The sequence below is a fragment of the Pangasianodon hypophthalmus genome, chromosome 9 (genome assembly GCF_027358585.1).
Source record: "Pangasianodon hypophthalmus isolate fPanHyp1 chromosome 9, fPanHyp1.pri, whole genome shotgun sequence".
Classification (NCBI taxonomy): domain Eukaryota; kingdom Metazoa; phylum Chordata; class Actinopteri; order Siluriformes; family Pangasiidae; genus Pangasianodon; species Pangasianodon hypophthalmus.
Window position 1 is genome coordinate 13,457,749 of NC_069718.1, and position 17,505 is coordinate 13,475,253.

Here is a 17,505-nt window from a genome sequence, read left to right on the forward strand (position 1 = left end):
ATATATATATATATATATATATATATATATATATATATATATATATTATACATAATTTCCCTTAAAGATTGTATACTTAAAAATAATCTTTAAATGTATTCTTTAAAGTCCATATTTACAGTCATGACCAGTTACATGGCATATTATCCATTTTTTTGTAGTTGAAATGTCATGTTGACTGAAATATTTTATTTAAGTTTTCCTAATATGTCTATATGAACTGATGACCACAGCAGTCAAAACAATCAAAATGTCAAGCAGAAAACGTTATATTCTGGTACGACTCCCAAAGTCATTATCACATTTCCCCATACTGCAAGGCAGCGTACATATTTATGCAAACATATACAATTTACATAAGTAGTACGGTGAATGAATAAATTCTGAGATTTTGTCTGAGGATGATGGCAGCCAACAGGTATAGTAATACAGAAAACTCAATAAAATCAGACTTGATGTAAAAACGAATGAAATATACACAGATGTTTAGGCTCAGAATCTTTACGTTTGTTCCCAGTAGATTTCTGGTATGTACCAAGAGTGATATTGCTAAGATCTGTTCATTTTTAAAATACAGTAGATCTAGAAGCTTGATTAAAGGATAACACTCGAAGCAGCTTCCCCTTTATGGACACTTTAAGATCTCTGAGTGCTTATCAAAATGTATTTTAATAACTACAGACTCAAAAAAACCCTAACTGTGTTATTATTAACCATCCAGAGAGTATCAAAAGGGACCATATTATACAAAGCAGTTGATAAAAGCAAAAAACATATGAAATCCGCATGCTAGTCAAGTTTTGTTTCTTTACCAATAGCTTTATCAGTATAGTAAAGAGAGCAGGTATACACAGACACGGTCATCAACACTTCATTCATACTGTGTTCTTCTACACCCCTTTGTCTCCATACACAAAAGCAGTAACAGTAGAAGTGTTGACAGGGAGTGTAACGTGATCAGTCGTAGCAGGGGTCGAATGGGGCCTTCTGTGAGCTCAAGGCCAGACGGAAAGGGAATCTTCCCCCTGTGTTGTCCTGCATTTCCTCACTCAAAAAGCCCCTCTCTATGGATTGGGTTTCCATGCAGCAGTCTTTGACTGCACCTGTTCCCCTCTACAGGACAGGCTCTAAACAAAGGCTAGGCTCTATGAGGGTGCGATGCTTGTCTGAACCTGTGAACCTGATCAGTTCTCGGGGGACACACATGCAGGGGAGCGTTCATTACTTTCTGAAAGCAGAAAAGAGGCAGGGAACTTAGATCTGTTGCATTTAGTACAGTAAGTTCCACACTGAAGTTCTTTTGAATTGTTCACATACAACAACACATAATCACATCACAGAGCCTGTGTTCAACACTCAAATTTTACCTGACATCATCTGAGCATCTATAGATTTGTCTTTAAAAACTCATTTAAACCTTACTGGAATAATTAATTCAAATTAATTCAACACACTCTTAGAAGAAAAAGCGTTCCTCAAGTTCTAGCTTTCTAAAGTGGTTTTACTAGAATTTTTTTGGAAACGCAAACCCTTTGTTGTCAGGCTGAACATATAACCTAAAGGAACAAAACAAAGAATGCTTTAGAGTGTTGATGAAGCTCCTTTTTCTAGGAATGCCACATACTGATCAAGAGTCATCAATCCTTTGTCTCTTGCTCAGATGATGACTAAACACTGAACTTGGAAAACAGGACAACACATGATAGCTGCAAAGAGACTTTTTTTTTGATGACAATGCAGCGACTGGCATGTTTTACACTGACTAAGCGAATGTTTTGCTGATTGCATGACTGTCGATAGGGAAGATGAAGCCTGTGAAACTGCACACAGCTCTGAACTACAGAGCCCAGCATGTCGCAATTGTGCAGAAGTATACGTGTGTGCCTGTGTGTGTGTGGGTGCACATCCTAAAGCACGATACTCTCTGTAGAGTTTCAAATCCCTATCTTAATTTTTCCATTAAACCTGAATGCAGGTGAAGAAGGGAAAAAATTGCAGGCAAAATTAACTAAATTAATTTGGAAATAAAAGGTATTCTACAAATTACTGTATTCTTTGTATTGCATTGTTTAATGTAGAGATATATATATATAATAAATAAATAGAAAAACAAGATAAATATTTAACATTCAAATATGAACATGCAATGTAAGTAGGTGTGTGTGATGAGGAATAGGGGATAAAAACACGTTCCACTCAGGTTTGGGTGGCATGCAGGGATCTGTCTGCTGCTTTACCTTAATGGCAGCAGGGCTTTGTGCGCTGGATTGTTTACGTATCTAGCCCAGGTACAACAGCTGAACACATAAAGCACCCAACAGTATTTGCAAGTTTGTTCCCTCTTGTTTAGCAGCAATAGGAGAAAAGATGCTGATCCCTTTTATAGATTATTCAATGGAAAAACCTCCAACATCACAAGGCATCTGGTAGACTGAACGACGACGCTTAATGAGCTGTATAGTCCACTGTATATCAAAGAGACAGGTAGGGACAGGCTTTGATGGACTGTTTTATGCAATCACATTGATTAAAGTCCTCCTTCAAGCATGTTGAGGAACTCAGCAGCTTAGTGGTTCGTATATATCTTGGGTTAAGTTTCACACACATCTGCCACCAGAGTGGACATTAAAGCAGATAAGTGGACTTGTGGGCAAGTATACAGAGTGAAATCAGAGTATTAAAAAAATCCCCCAACAAATAAATAAATAAATAAAATACGGATGTGGGTGGTTTGATCAGTCTGATAGTTTGATAGTACCATTGTAGCCTCGATTCTACTTCCTCTCAAACACAGAGATGCCACAAGTTTGACAAAAAACAGACTTTGGGAAGCATATAGCAGACACAGAGCAATGAATTACCAGGTCTGTCTAAATTTTGTCTCAGTGCAGTGCAACCAATATTGAGCGGACTCTCGGTTACCACCTGAATAGGCTGAGACCTGTCAGTAAAACAAAATATATGTGTAGTTTAGTTCCTACAAATAAATCTTTAATGTCTCATAGCATCTGTAAAAAGTCACACCTGGATCGGAACATCACTATTTACACATATGTAGAAGTACAGCAGTTAAATAATGCTGATGATTGACTATCAAGGCATCTTAAAAAGACATGAGGCATTTCTGTGTATGTCTTCTAAAGTGGACTTTTCTTTTTATAGGGGCATTGATCTGGTTTTTTGTTTCACACTACTGAGCCTCTGTTGCATTACGCTTAAGCTAGTACAGAAGTATGAATATTATCAGCACTTTCTCATACAAACAACACGAGAGGGATATCGCTGAAGATTAACCACAACAACGACATGAGAACCTGGACATGTCCTGGACTGTGTACGAGACTGGGAGCGGGGGTGAGGGGGATGAGTGCTGGTAGTTGGAAAGGTGGCGAGCTTATGTGTGAGTGATTACAAGAGCTCAGGTACCAAAAAAAAAAAAAACAGGAGCAGAGCAAATACTCTGAAATGTCCCAAGGACAAAGTTAAGTCAAACAAAACTGCAGAATACTGACAGGGACATGGGATCCGGCATTCTATAAATGTGAAATATATTTAAAAAAAGATGATGTACGGAATCCTAAAATAAATGGTTCCAAGTACAGAGTACGTATACTGTACGCTGGCCATGCAATTCTTTTTACACCAGCATGTAGCTAACAGTAATCATGACGGCTACATAACAGGCACAACTCCCATTTCTTCAGACCAGATAAGACTTTAAATGAGGGGTTAAGGAGAAACATAAAGCAGGCAGTGTGGCTGTTGAGCAAAAATTAAAGCAAAATGCTATTTTAAAACATAGCAGTGTTGCCAACTCCTATACAGACAACTAAGAGATTACTGCCTTAATCAGATTAATTCTTTCCTTCTCAATTTTAGTTTGCGCATGACTGAGATTCTAACACGGGGCTATAATATTGAAGTGAAGAAAATGGACTCCAGATCAGGTTTGGACACCACCACAAATCCAGCATAAATCCTAACACAGACCAGACCCCATAAACTCTCAAGCAGTGGTCAAACCCCTATAGACACATAAAATGGACAGAATCATGCCGGGGATGTTTAAGATGAATGGTTTAGGGGGAATGGACCCGAAAGAGTGAAGCTGCCGCCCTCTGCAGGTTTTTAGCTCCTTACACTCTCTTCCTGGCCACGTCAGCATCCTGGCACTCTACGGCTGAAAGGGCGATCAGCATCTGTGCTGCATAGTATGTAGCCATGATGATGGCACGCGAGTGCGGCACAGGGAAGCAGAATTTGTTGACGGCAATGGTGAGGTCTGACACCATGAAGAGAACAGCTCCCAAGCAGGCCGACAGCTTGGTCCATGTCCACAGGTCGTTGGCCAGCTGCACACCGGCGATGGCCCTCCAGCCCATGAAGCCTATCAGAGCGATGTAGACGGCCACCAGGTAGGTGAAGGTGCCAGACAGATAAGGGTAGAGCAAGGTGTAGCAAAGACCTGAGATAGTGGCGATGACCAGGCCTGCTCGTAGGTTTATTGGTTTCATCCCAAAAGCAGATGAGTACAAGACGTGCGTGATGGCAAACATCAGCAGCCCTGTTACAAACAATTTATGAAGGTGTCACATATTGAAAAAAAAATTTCCATTTTAAATATAATGCATGTGATAATTAGTAATCAATTTAATTCAGGTTTCTGCTTTGTCTTAACTTTATACTAAAGAGAACAAATGCGAAGCTGAATTCACCATGACTGAAGTAGCCCTGCTCCTGCCAGATCAGAAAGGCGTCTCCTAAAGCTGAGAAGATGAGTCCTGCGAGGATCTTTCTAGCACTTGAGTGGGCTCCTAAAAAGCTGATGCCATGGGCAAGCAGGAAAACCCAGAGACAGAAAATGGGCAAACATTTAATAAGGGCACTGAACCAAGATGGGCTGGAGGTGGGCAGCCACAGCACAAAATAGACGCAGGTGGCCTTGAAGAATGGCACCAGCTTTGGGCCTTCGCTTTTCACCTGCACAACACAACAGAACCTTTTAAGGAAAGACACAAAATATGTGTATGGAAATATATAAATATATTTCAAAAGATAGTTCAATTATTTCTATTTGAGAAACATTATACTACATTATAACTACAGTTTCAGTTTCAGGTTTTTCATGCTCATAAACACAAAACAATTTTGAATCTTGTCAGGGAGAACTGTTTTAGTGATAGAATTAAGAATAATAAAGTACAATCTACTTAGTTCAATAAAAAAAGGTCTTCATGATTGCTTGAACCAAACATCTAGTGATTATGAGACCCATGGAAAAAAATTAAACCAAAGGTTATTGTTTTTCCAGCAGGAGGGAGCTGAGTATCAAGTCCACAGTGTTCTAGATCGCTTTGGCAGGGAACAGATAGAGGAGGTGGTGTGTCCAAAAAAAAAAAAAATTTCACCTTGTGCCCAAAAACCCAAGAAACAAGCATATGAGCTAAAGAGGCAGGGAAGGGCAATCCCTGAGGCCAAATCCCAATGCAAGCTCATTCCACAGCCTTGACTTGCTGTGATATGCCTACTACTAAAAACTGATTGATACTTATTACAGTCTTACAAAATGCAAATGCCGTTGTTAGGTTACTGATAGATAATAGATAAGAGGCGATCGTACACTGTTTTTATTTTTGTTTTCTCTGTATAGCAAAGGCAGATAAGTACTGGAGAGTGCTAAGTGTGATGATAACTGATACAGGATAACTGATACACTTCTGGTGCCTTAATTGGTTTAAATAATTAAAACAGCCATAAATATCTGCTGAAAAAAAAAGGTCACATAATATCCATACACATACACCCTGGAAATGACGCAATGGAAAGTTACTTCAGCTCCCCTACGGAATAAATGTAAATATTCCGGCTTGGCAGGAGTCTGCAGTTCTATCTTTGCTGCTCATCTGTATCCCATCTGAAATCCTGATGTTTGCATCATATCAGAATATTCTGCAAATCTGTATATTTATGTGTGTGAATATGAATACAGTGCTGCTAACACTACTTTGTGTGTGGGTAAAATTGAAAGTGAAGAATAATGAATGCACCCTGGTATTTCACACATAATCCATATCAAACAGCATGAAAGATTAATGCTGGATCAGTGGATTAAGCAGAAATTTCCAAGGAGAGAGATCACATTTCTGTCCAGTCTCATTTTGACTTTGTACATTTTGTTGTCATGCATATATGTATATATATTATACACATTTTGCAGCCTTCAAATGTTGCATCCGCTCATTGTGTGATCAAGAGTGATGGTGACTTGTCTCGAGTGCATCAGGATTTGCGCACTGGGATCTGTTTAAGAATTTGGCCGCTTGGCTCTTTAGCCTACTAGAGGAAATGGGAACTGAAGTTACGTTGTTCCACTGGAAAAAAAGGCTATTGTTAGCAAGTATATATTTTAATCAGATTGTACCCCTGCAGCCTGGGAAAGGTCAGAGGAGGCTGAAACTGCCTGAAACAAGACACAGCAATTCAGCATCTCTCCCAAATATTATGAAGTTTTGCTATATCCAGTGTTTTCTTTTATAACACTTTGTTCTAAGCAAGGACTTCTGGATTCAGAGTATGAAACATCACTTAGATTAATTGTTCGATATTCAGTCAGAAGTAGGCTTGAAGAATCAAGGTGACTCATCATGTGGTCCTAAAGCCAAATGACAAAATGCTGTCTGAAAGCCAAAACACGTGGGTGAAAGTTATCAAGCACTTAACTAAAGGGACACATTTTAGTAGCTCTCCTGCAATAACATACAAATTTTAACCTCAGAAAGGGCTTGATAATGAAGCAGTACTGGTAGAGCAAGAACAGTAAAATGTCCTTAATTTAGGGAATTGAAGTGGGAACTCTGAACTACATGCCATAAGGCATTCACAGTTGGTAATGGTCTTATTTCAATGCCATATATAGGGGATGTATAAAAAAAAAAAAAAGCATAGTACACAAGGTTTCCAGAGAAACAGTGTATTTCAGACAAAAGTCCTTCATCAGCTGTGCAAGCAGCTTTTGACGCTGTAGGATGTGAAACCGGCACTGCTGAAGCAAAGCTTTTGACTCAAACATACTGTTTCTCTGGAAACCTTCTGTACTTTTACTACATCTGCAAAAATTAGTATACTGCAGTTACGCAGTGGAATCTTCTTCAGATCTATATCTATATATTCCTCAGATCTACATCTATATATTCTTGAGATCTACATCTGTATGTTCTTCAGATTTACAGTATATCTATATTCTTCAGATCTATATCTACACATTCTTCAGATCAATATCTATATATTCTTCAGATCTAAATATTCTTCAAATCTATATCTATATATTCTTCAGATGTATATCTACATATTCTTCAGATCTATATCTACATATTCTTCAGATTTACAGTATATCTACATATTCCTCAGATCAATATCTACACATTCTTCAGATCTATATCTACATATTCTTCAGATTTACAGTATATCTACATATTCCTCAGATCAATATTTACATATTCTTCAGATCTATATCTATATATTCTTCAGATGTATATCTACATATTCTTCAGATCTATATCTACATATTCTTCAGATTTACAGTATATCTATATATTCTTCAGATCTATATCTACATATTCTTCAGATCTATATCTATATATTCTTCAGATCTATATCTACATATTCTTCAGATCTATATCTACATATTCTTCAGATCAATATCTGTATATTCTTCAGATCAATATCTACACATTCTTCAGATCTATATCTACACATTCTTCAGATTTACAGTATATCTACATATTCCTCAGATCAATATTTACATATTCTTCAGATCTATATCTATATATTCTTCAGATCAATATCTACACATTCTTCAGATCAATATTTACATGTTCTTCAGATCAATATCTATATATTCTTCAGATCTATATCTACACATTCTTCAGATCTATATCTATATTTGTATATATGAAGTAGATATAGATAATCACAGAGCCTAAGTACAGTTTGTTTCCTGCGCGCATGCGCAGAAGCAGAGAGGAAAAGCACAGGCGAAAGCGTTGTCACATGACTACTTCCTTTCAGCATAAGCCCTTTGAAAGCGCAGCCACAATAAGGACAGCGTGAGAATATTCTTCATGACACAGAATAGCTAAGAACAACAGTGTCACTTAACGGACACTGGCTTAGATCCGAAGTCGACTCTAGCCTTATAGTTACAGGCTTCTGCTGTAGAAATGTGTACTAGGCTATAAGCTAAAAGGTAAAAAGCAGATTTATCACTCAGACGCAAGGGTAAATAATAAACACTGACACGCTATGGTCACGTGCTTATTGTTTTCCGGATGTACTATTCAACAATCATCGCATTAAAGAGAATATATTTAGCAAACTGGTGAATGATCTCAGATAAGACAATAACTGGGTTATTTCTCATTATGCATCATTCTGCAGTCACCAGCCACAGATGTGGAGGAAAAGAGAGCAGATGGGAAATAAGAATAGGGATGCGCTTGGGAAGAAGGATCCACATCACACAATGTGACCCATCAGTAGAAATGAACATGTGCATTTGATGTGTGCATCCTGCAGGAAATAATATCTAGCTATTGTTAAACATACAAATATTTATCCACTTACCACAGTAACAGGTGAAACCATGTTTATGTTAGGATGATATCCGTGAGCTGAACGGATGATGTCAAGACAGAAACAACACTGAACTGAGGTGAAACGCGACGACAAGTGTATTTATGTTCCTTTGTGTAGAAAATTGTTTTTGTCTCTTGTTTGGGACAGTTCAGCATCGGGGGAGGAGAGAAATCAGCTGTAACTGTGGGTGGGGATAGAAGAGGAAAGCGCGGATTGGTCGGAGTCAAAATATCTGTCCAATCAAAATGTGAGAATGTCAGTGAAAGTGTCCGCCCACTTGTGGGAGGGATTTCTCTGGCTTATTTACAACCGCTTCCTCCATGCGCTTATTTATCGCTTGATTTTTATCATTTAATTATTTATCTATTTATTTTTCAAATAAAAGCTGTCATAAAGACGGCTAAAAACGGACTAAATCCCACTAGAATTCAGCCTATACTGATGAGCTTTTGTTTTTCACATTATATGCCATGTGTCTCTTTAAATGCTGCCTGATGAGGATTTATATGTATTTTGAAGGTTGTATAAGATTAATATAAGATTTGTATAAGATTTATCTAATGCGCTGTTTTTGCGTTTGTCAGCAGTTGCGCAAATGTTAAAAATGATATTCTAGCCAGGGTTGCCAGGTATGCGTCACAGAAAGACAACAACAACACACGGATGATGGATGAAACCATCATCAAAGCTGTTGAGGTCCGACATCATGACAGAGAAAAATATATTTTAAAATACTTTACAGTATTGTCACACAATACATTATAACGAAGAAGTTGTAAAAACATTGTGTTCTGTTCGCTGTTGTTCATGACTGACAGCTGAGACGGAAAATAATATTAGAAATAACCGATCTTGAATACACCTATGTGTTTAGGGAACACTACACACACAGGACCACTTCTCTTGCATGGGGTCAACTGTCTGACAGATGTGTGTATTTATGTGTAATCAGATATTTATTAGACACAAACCTAATATATATATATATATGTATATATGTGTGTATATATGTGTGTATATATATATATATATATATATATATATATATATATATATATATATGTGTGTGTGTATATATATATATATATATATATATATATACACACACACACACATATATATAGGTGGAATTGGGAAGTGGGAGGGGGTTATGGAAGATGCATCAAATGTAAATTTGTCTCTTTTTCATGTTCGAGAGAGAGAGAGAGAGAGAGAGAGAGAGAGAAGCGATTTTAGCATGGTTCCACTTTGAGTAAATTTGGACGCTAACAGAACAAGGATTGAATAAGCTAGGCTAGTAAAAATAGTAAAAACAATGAGCAGACCAGTTGACAATGTATTATGTATTATACATATATTAGTACTTTATGTCATGGACAGTGCCATATGTCATTGTTTACTGTTTGTCATTTTTTACTGTATTGTTACTGTTATCTTTTTTTTTTTTTTTTTTTTTAACAATCATTCAAATCCATTCGCCATGAACTTATTGTTTTGTAAATACTGAATAAAAAGATTTGAATTGTGAATAATGTGGCTTCAAAACCTCAGCAACAATAAATACAGTGATAAATATTGTGTATTAAACAATGTCTTGATGTTTTGCTGGATTGTTTATCCAAAGTAATGTTGAGAATAGTATCAACTGATCAAGAGGCACAAGTATGAAGCGCATAATTTGTTAGGTTTCATTTAAATTAATGTGTACAAAACCCAAAAGCCTTAAAAAAATGAAAATAAAACAGGGTAAAAGCTGGACCTGGCAACACCGAGCGGTTTTTCCAGCTAATAGAGGATCTGAAACATCAGCAGTTTTTCCCCCGAGAGCGACCAAGACCGGATATGACGTATCTCCTGCTTAGGTGACGTAGCCACTACTTTAGCGTCAGAGGCGATGTAGTCTTATCAATAGATCATATTTGCTGTCTTTCGTTTACCTGTTTTCGGAGGAATTTGGAAATTGAGGCTATAATTTTATATACGAACGTTGAGAGACCGCTTCTTTACAGAACTGACAGTTTTTTGTAGTAATTTGGAGCTCAGTTCACGTAGCTAGCTAGCTCGTTACTTGGGTAGGTAGCTAATTGTAGCTAGCAGGTCGAGTAGCTATAATTGTGACACGACAGCTTTGTGTGGCTCACTGAAACAGTTAAAGTAAAAAAAAAAAAATGCTGTCGTGTCAGCTCGGTTTAGGAAGATGAACGTATCTGGATATAAACCTAAAGCAGCTAATTAGTGGTAACCAGCTGTGTATTGGGTAGCTAGCAGCTGTTAAATCGCGATTTACAATCAGTTGGTAGCAAACTCGACATTTGGCAGCATGGATTTCCACAGCGTGCTGTCCATCGCCTCCCAAAAGCAAGGCCTGAGCAGCTTACCGGTGAGTTACTGTCACGAACATGGCAAAACCTGTTCTGTTAGCTAACTACAACTGCTGCTAAAATACCCCCAGGCACTGGTGTGGCATCATTTTATAACTGTCTCACTCTACACTAGCAGTAATGTTATACCTGATTATACAGATCAGTTGTTAAACCTTTTACACTAATGGATCCTGTTCAGTGTAGAGAAGAAAATCAAGAACCCCCTTATGGTTACAGAACAGACAGAATTTTTTTTAACATTATCCAGCTGTTTATATGATCTTTAAACACCATAATTCTTTATTGAAGCCATTAGGGGGTGCACAAACTTTATACAGCCACAGACTCCATCTGGTGTATGAACCCTGCACAGATTTAATAGTATAGTGAAGTGACATTCACTCCCCCCACCTACAATCCCTGCTGGACCTGAGACTCGAACCCACGACCTTCAGGTTCACCTTCGGGTTGCAAGTCCGACTCTCTATCTATTAGGCCACGACTGCCCCCTAATCAAATGTACACCATATTCATATATTGAAGCCATTAGAGCTTAGAGATTATTTCCCCACACAAGACCCAAAACAGTTACCATGTATTAAATGTAGATCTGAAACATCACATTTTTATTAAAATAGTAGTTCTGTTCAGTGTCATTATTTGTACCCTTTTTATTGCCATTAATGCTTGGATTGACCTCATTCTGTTCAAATAAACAGTCAGGTCTATTCAGATTTAGAGGATTCAAGGGAATAGTCTTTTATTTAAACTAAATGTTTTAATAAATACCATTGTTTATGACTCAGTTAGTTATAGGTAAAGTGTAGCTGGTTGGTTCCTGTTCGCTTGACAGTCTTCTTTGTATGTTTAACAACATCTGTCCCTGCTTAATTTGCAGAAGAGGTACAGCTTGAAACCTGGCCCTCCGAAGAAAGACCCAAAAGTGAAAGGTGTCAATTCATCTGCGGTGCAAGCATACTTGAAGAAGCAGGAGATGGAACAGAAAAAGAAAGGTAAGCTCATACAATTGATTTGATTTTACATTTCCATGATTCTAGTTTTATTTTACATATAGTCCTTTGATGCCTTATGTGATGTGTGTTTAGATTTGGAGAAAAAAAAGCAGAAGGAAGATCTCCTGGCTAAGAGAGTGGAATTGAAATCCGACCGAAAGGCACGTGCCATGGCATCTCGCACCAAGGACAACTTCCATGGCTACAATGGCATACCCATTGTAGATCAGCCCAAGAAAAGGCAGAGTAAGGCTGCAAAGTTTGAGAGACAACCAGGGGATGATGATGATGATGATTATTACGATGAGGACAATTATGAATATGCAGACACTGACTCTGAGTCTGAACCAGAGCCCACGCCTGCAGTAAGGCCTCAAGAACGCAGTAATGGTTCAACCAAAATGAGCAACACACAGAAAAAAACTAGCGCTCCACCAAAGGCTGCTCCATCACTTATGAATTTTGCAGACCTCTTAAAGCTCGCTGAGAAAAAACAGTTTGAACCTGTCGAGTTGAAACCAACAAAGAAAACTGAAGAGAGGCTTCGCACAGCAGAGGAAATTAGAGAGTTAGAACTTGAGCGCAAAGCTAAGAAACAAGATAAAGGGAGAGACATTAAACCAGATAAAAGTTCAGGGCACAAAGATAGCAAATCCAGCATGAATTCTCACAAGAAAAATATGGTTGACAGGGAAGGACTATCGCACAGGTCATCAGGTGAGAGATCATCCAGTGGAATTAGCAAAATGCCAAAGCCGCACACACAGACTGAGCGACCGCACAGTTCTGCAAAATCATCTCATGGATCCAAACCTAGCTCTAGTTCCTCAGGTGCCTTAAGTGGTAAAGCTGCCATGAAGGGAACTTCAGCTTCAGTCAAGCAAACAGGGCCCAGGCCCCAGTCTGGCGAAAAGCCAACCACCTCAAGTGACCTTAACTCTAAGAAAGGCTATCCAGGACTACCTCAAGTGAAAACGAATAGTTCTGGGAGCCGAGCTGATGCTGCTTCAAACTCGTCTAGACCATCGGGTCATGGGCAAGGGATTAAGGGATCTGGGCAAACCAGACCTAGTCAGGGTAACATGAACAAGAGAGGACCTCCTCAAAAGCCGGGAAAGGGAGAGGTGCCACGATCTGGAGGCAATCCTCCTCCCCGACCAGGTGTCAACGGACCTATGAGATCTGCACCTGCTGGCTCTGCAAAACAAGCAGAATCTCAGCAGCCAAGACCCAGAGGCAGCATGCAGGGCCGTCCCGTTCCTGGAGGGGCAAAACCCCCTGTAAATGGACAAGGCAAACCTAGCAGACCATTAAACACTATGGGACCAGGTCCTGGACGACCCCCGTGTACTGTTGTGTCAGAGACCATTTCATCGAAGAACTTTGCACCTAAACAAGGAATGGCTGCCAGGCCTCCAGTTCCTCAGGGGCCCAAAACAATCATAGGACCAACAGGTCATAGAATTTTGGTTAGTCCGCCAGGTAAGAAGAGATTTGTTAATACAGGCTTTCTTATTTGGGAATGTTTGCATTGTTATTTTCAGGGCAATTTGTGCAGAAGAAATGCTACTAATTGCCATTAGCAGCAAACTTGCAGCAGCAATCTTGCAGCTCAAAGTGCTTGGTGGTTTCCTGGAGAGTAGCAGCCACCTGTGAAACATGCCACTTTATTTCTCACTCCCATACTTCTGAAATACAAAACTGTCACTGTAACAGGCTACATGTGCTTTTAGTCATACACCACAGGGTACATGACATCATATTGTTTGATGGTAGTTTCTCAGTGTTGTATTATTATTACTACTACTACTACTAAAAAAATTATATAGCACTATTGATTTTCAAATTGCATACAGATTAATAGATCAACACAAGGTATTTATGGTAAAGCACATTAAAGAACCAGTGTACAATTACAAACGATGATTAGAGCTATGTTTAAAAGTTGATATTGAGCTGCCATTCCTAATATTCTCTGGAAGACAATTAGCGGATAAGATAGACATCTTTGATCGGCTGAGCTGCACCTGATTCTCAGGGTTAACAGTAGGTGTGGTTCAGCTGAGCAAAGTGCTTGGGATTGGCCATTCTGTTTCAGCGAGATATCCCGGAGCTAAACCATTCCTAGCTTTAACCGTCATGAGCAGGGCTTAACATGAAACTTCAAAGAGGCAGCCAGTGTAGCTTGAATAAGATTAGGGACATGAGCTCTTGTCTTTCTTTTTCTTCTCTTTCTTTTTCCTGTAATGAGCTCTGTGCTTTAAAAAAAACAGCAGTGCAGCTAGAAGCAACATGTTACAATAGTCCAGTCTACAGGTTACGAGCGGCATGTAGGGTTAGCACACTTTCTATTTTGGCTGCATTGTGATAATACATTGCGATAAGCAGTTATACAGATGTTGGTTACATGGGAGTCAAGTGATAAACCAGCATCTAGGATTACATGCAGGTTCTTAACTTTATTACTCTGAGTAACGGGTAGCTGGTCAGATGATAAGAGTATTCCTCTTGTCCTTTTTAGTAATATTTGAATAAAAATGTATTAGGCTTATATTTTTTAGGTGCTGCTGTTTTAAGGTTTTGCTAGCGTGTTTGTTTTCCAGGACAGGTCCAATGATTTCTCAGGAAAAGGAAGTCTGCATTTTTGGCAGCATATGGAAAGTCATCACTGTTTTTATGAAATTTAAAAGATGATTTCCTCTTCTTTTTTTTCTGAAGGACCGATGCTACCACCAATAACATCTAGCTACAAACGCAAATATGAGGATGAAGAGGAGTATGACTCTGAGATGGATGACTTCATTGATGATGAAGGAGGAGACCAGGATGAAATTTCAAAACATATCCGAGAAATCTTCGGCTATGATCGGAACAAGTAAGTTGTTATGTCGAAGTTCAGGTTGTAGCATTGGGTTTACTGCTATTCACATTGCACTACGAATGCGTAATGTCTTGTATGAATAATGAATCATCAATGTCCTTGTGTTATTAGATACAAAGATGAGAGTGACTATGCATTGAAGTTTATGGAGAGCAGTTGGAGAGAACAACAGAAGGAGGAGGCGCGAAGGTAAATAAACAAGGCGACATTCATTTCCATCCTCTTAAAGTTAGTGTAAAGCCAAGGTATATTTATTTCCACAATCATGCTTCATAATGTGAGTCTACGACTGGCTGTGCTCGAGGATCAGGAGGAAGAGCGCCGAGAATTGGAAGAAATGAAATGCAAAGACCGGAAGAGGAGAAAAATATTATGAATTATTGAGGGACAAATAAACTGAATGAACCCTTTGCGCATCTGGATGAAACTAGTATGTACCTTAATGCATCTTTTTGTCTTTGCTTCAGTTTGCGCTTGGGTATTAAAGAAGATGAAGAAGACATGCGTATGGAGGAGGAGGAGATGAAAAGAAAGCAAGTGATGAAAACAAAACGCAAAAAGACTTGATGTTCAAGTTTGTTTGATTGACTTGCGTGGAGTAAAGTCAGTTGTGTAGAGCAGGCTCGACAGTTCCTTGTGCCATTCTGCAATTAATGTTACATTATTTATTTCAAATTACCAAAATAGGGGATCAGTTTTGCACTACCAAGAGCCCATCTTTAATAGCTGAGCTTTAGAGAAAGTAATATAATGTATCACTAATGCCATTTTTTTATATTGGTAAAGATCATGGAATTACAATTATGTAATTGCAGAATCAACGTCTGCTTTGGTATTTGTTCAGGATTTGAAGATTGTGAGTCTTATTTTATTAACGGTATTTAATGATGGATGAAACATTCTGCAAATTTTGCAATGTATTTTTCTTGGTAAAGCAATTTGACAGATCAAGTTGTCCTGTGATGATTTTCTTTTCTTTTTATTTTCATTACTTTTTTTGTATTTGTTTATCAGATCAAAATGTCACCACGTGTTAACAGCGTGAAGTATGTCTGTACATTTTTCATATTTCATGATAATCTACATCCTGGCCTCTAAATCTGTTATAGGTCGAATTTTATTAGGGTTTTATTTTTAGCTTTTACATCCTGTCATGACATTTTCAAAAACCTCTATAGTTCCAGTATGTGCCTGTTGCTTATTTTGAGTATGATTTTCAGTTTTAAAATTTAGATGATAGTGCAGAAGGCTACTAAACTGTAAATGTTACAAGGTTGAGCTGCCTTGTTTGTGATATAACCAGGTTGAGATAAAGAGAAATTTACATTGACTGAATTTAGCAGACACTCTTATCCAGAACAACATAAAGAAGTGCTTGGATGTCTACATGAAAAACAGAAGAGTCAGTGCTAGTACATACTCTGAATTACTGACTGCCTGTCTGTAATGACTATTTGTCTATCGATGGAAGGGTTTACAATAGCACCACTGCTGACCACTTGTTATTCTACAGTAGACCATCAGGGAAGATGTGTCTAATAAAGTGAACACTGTGCCTGACAGATTAGCCCACTATCTTAATGTCTAAAGATTTGATCTACCTTTGTGGACACCTGACCATCACACCCATATGTGCTCTTTGAACATCCCATTCCAGATTTAGTCCTCCTTTGCTGTTATAATAACCTAAAAAAAGGCTTTCCACTAGATTTTGGAGCCTGGCTGTGGGGATTTGTGTTCATTCAGCCACAAGAGCATTAGTGAGGTCAGGCACTGATGTTGGGTGAGGAGATCTGGGGTGCAGTCGGGCTTCCAGTTCATCCCAAAAGGTGATCAGTGGGCTTGAGGTCAGGTCTCTGTGCAGGACACTCAAGTTGTTCCACTGCAATCTTGGCACACCATGTCTTCACGGAACTCACTTTGTGTATGGGGGCATTGTCATGCTGGAACAGGTTTGGACCTCTTAGCGCCAGTGAAGGCAAATTGTAATACTACAAAACACAAAGACATCCTGTACAATTGTGTGCTTCTAACTTTCTTTGCAACAGTTTGAGGAAGAACCACATATGGGTGTGATGGTCAGGTGTCCACAAACCTTTGGTCATATAGTGTATATTGACAGATGGGGTGGAGAGGGCTGATAAATTGTTCTTAGCAGCAGATAGGTTACAGTCAGTAAGTAGATTTAAAGAGGACCTACAGCACCAGCATGGTTTGTGAATACTCCTTGTCCAGCACATTAATTTGAATCAGACAAAACATGGGGTATTCCAGGTGGTATTTTTGTGCAGATACCCCTTACAAAAACAACTATAGTATAACTGCAGTATAAAGAAGTACAACTGCAGTAAAACTGTAGGTTTGCAATATACTGAAGTATAAATACAGTATAACTGCAGTTGTATTTTAGTAGAACCATGTACAAATGACATCTATTATTATATGCTGCAATACTGTGCTTTTTTCTGTCCAAAAACCCTGCATTTTTCTACATGTAACAAAAACTGTAGTAATCCTTTGTAAGGGACAAGCTGAATGTACTGTACGGAATATAAGAAAATACTATATATATATATATAATGATTACCTGTCCCTTTGACAGATTGGTGCTCGT

The 17,505-nt window shown here is 38.5% G+C and overlaps 2 protein-coding genes across 2 annotated transcripts; one reads left to right on the forward strand and one right to left on the reverse strand.

Annotated features, from left to right (window-relative positions):
- Positions 1-36: 36 nt before the first annotated feature.
- On the reverse strand, positions 37-8,786 carry tmem86a (transmembrane protein 86A). Its single transcript, XM_026919430.3, has 4 exons — positions 8,623-8,786; positions 4,716-4,980; positions 4,141-4,564; positions 37-1,228 (listed from the first exon to the last, which is right to left on the reverse strand). Exons 1-4 carry the CDS (start codon positions 8,641-8,643, stop codon positions 1,222-1,224), a joined length of 717 nt encoding a protein of 238 aa, XP_026775231.1. The 5' UTR covers positions 8,644-8,786; the 3' UTR covers positions 37-1,221.
- Positions 8,787-10,441: 1,655 nt separating this feature from the next.
- spty2d1 (SPT2 chromatin protein domain containing 1) lies at positions 10,442-15,838 on the forward strand. Its single transcript, XM_026919997.3, has 6 exons — positions 10,442-11,014; positions 11,896-12,010; positions 12,104-13,492; positions 14,729-14,885; positions 15,003-15,080; positions 15,359-15,838. The coding sequence occupies exons 1-6, from the start codon at positions 10,955-10,957 to the stop codon at positions 15,456-15,458; spliced, it is 1,899 nt and encodes a 632-aa protein (XP_026775798.3). The 5' UTR covers positions 10,442-10,954; the 3' UTR covers positions 15,459-15,838.
- Positions 15,839-17,505: the final 1,667 nt, after the last annotated feature.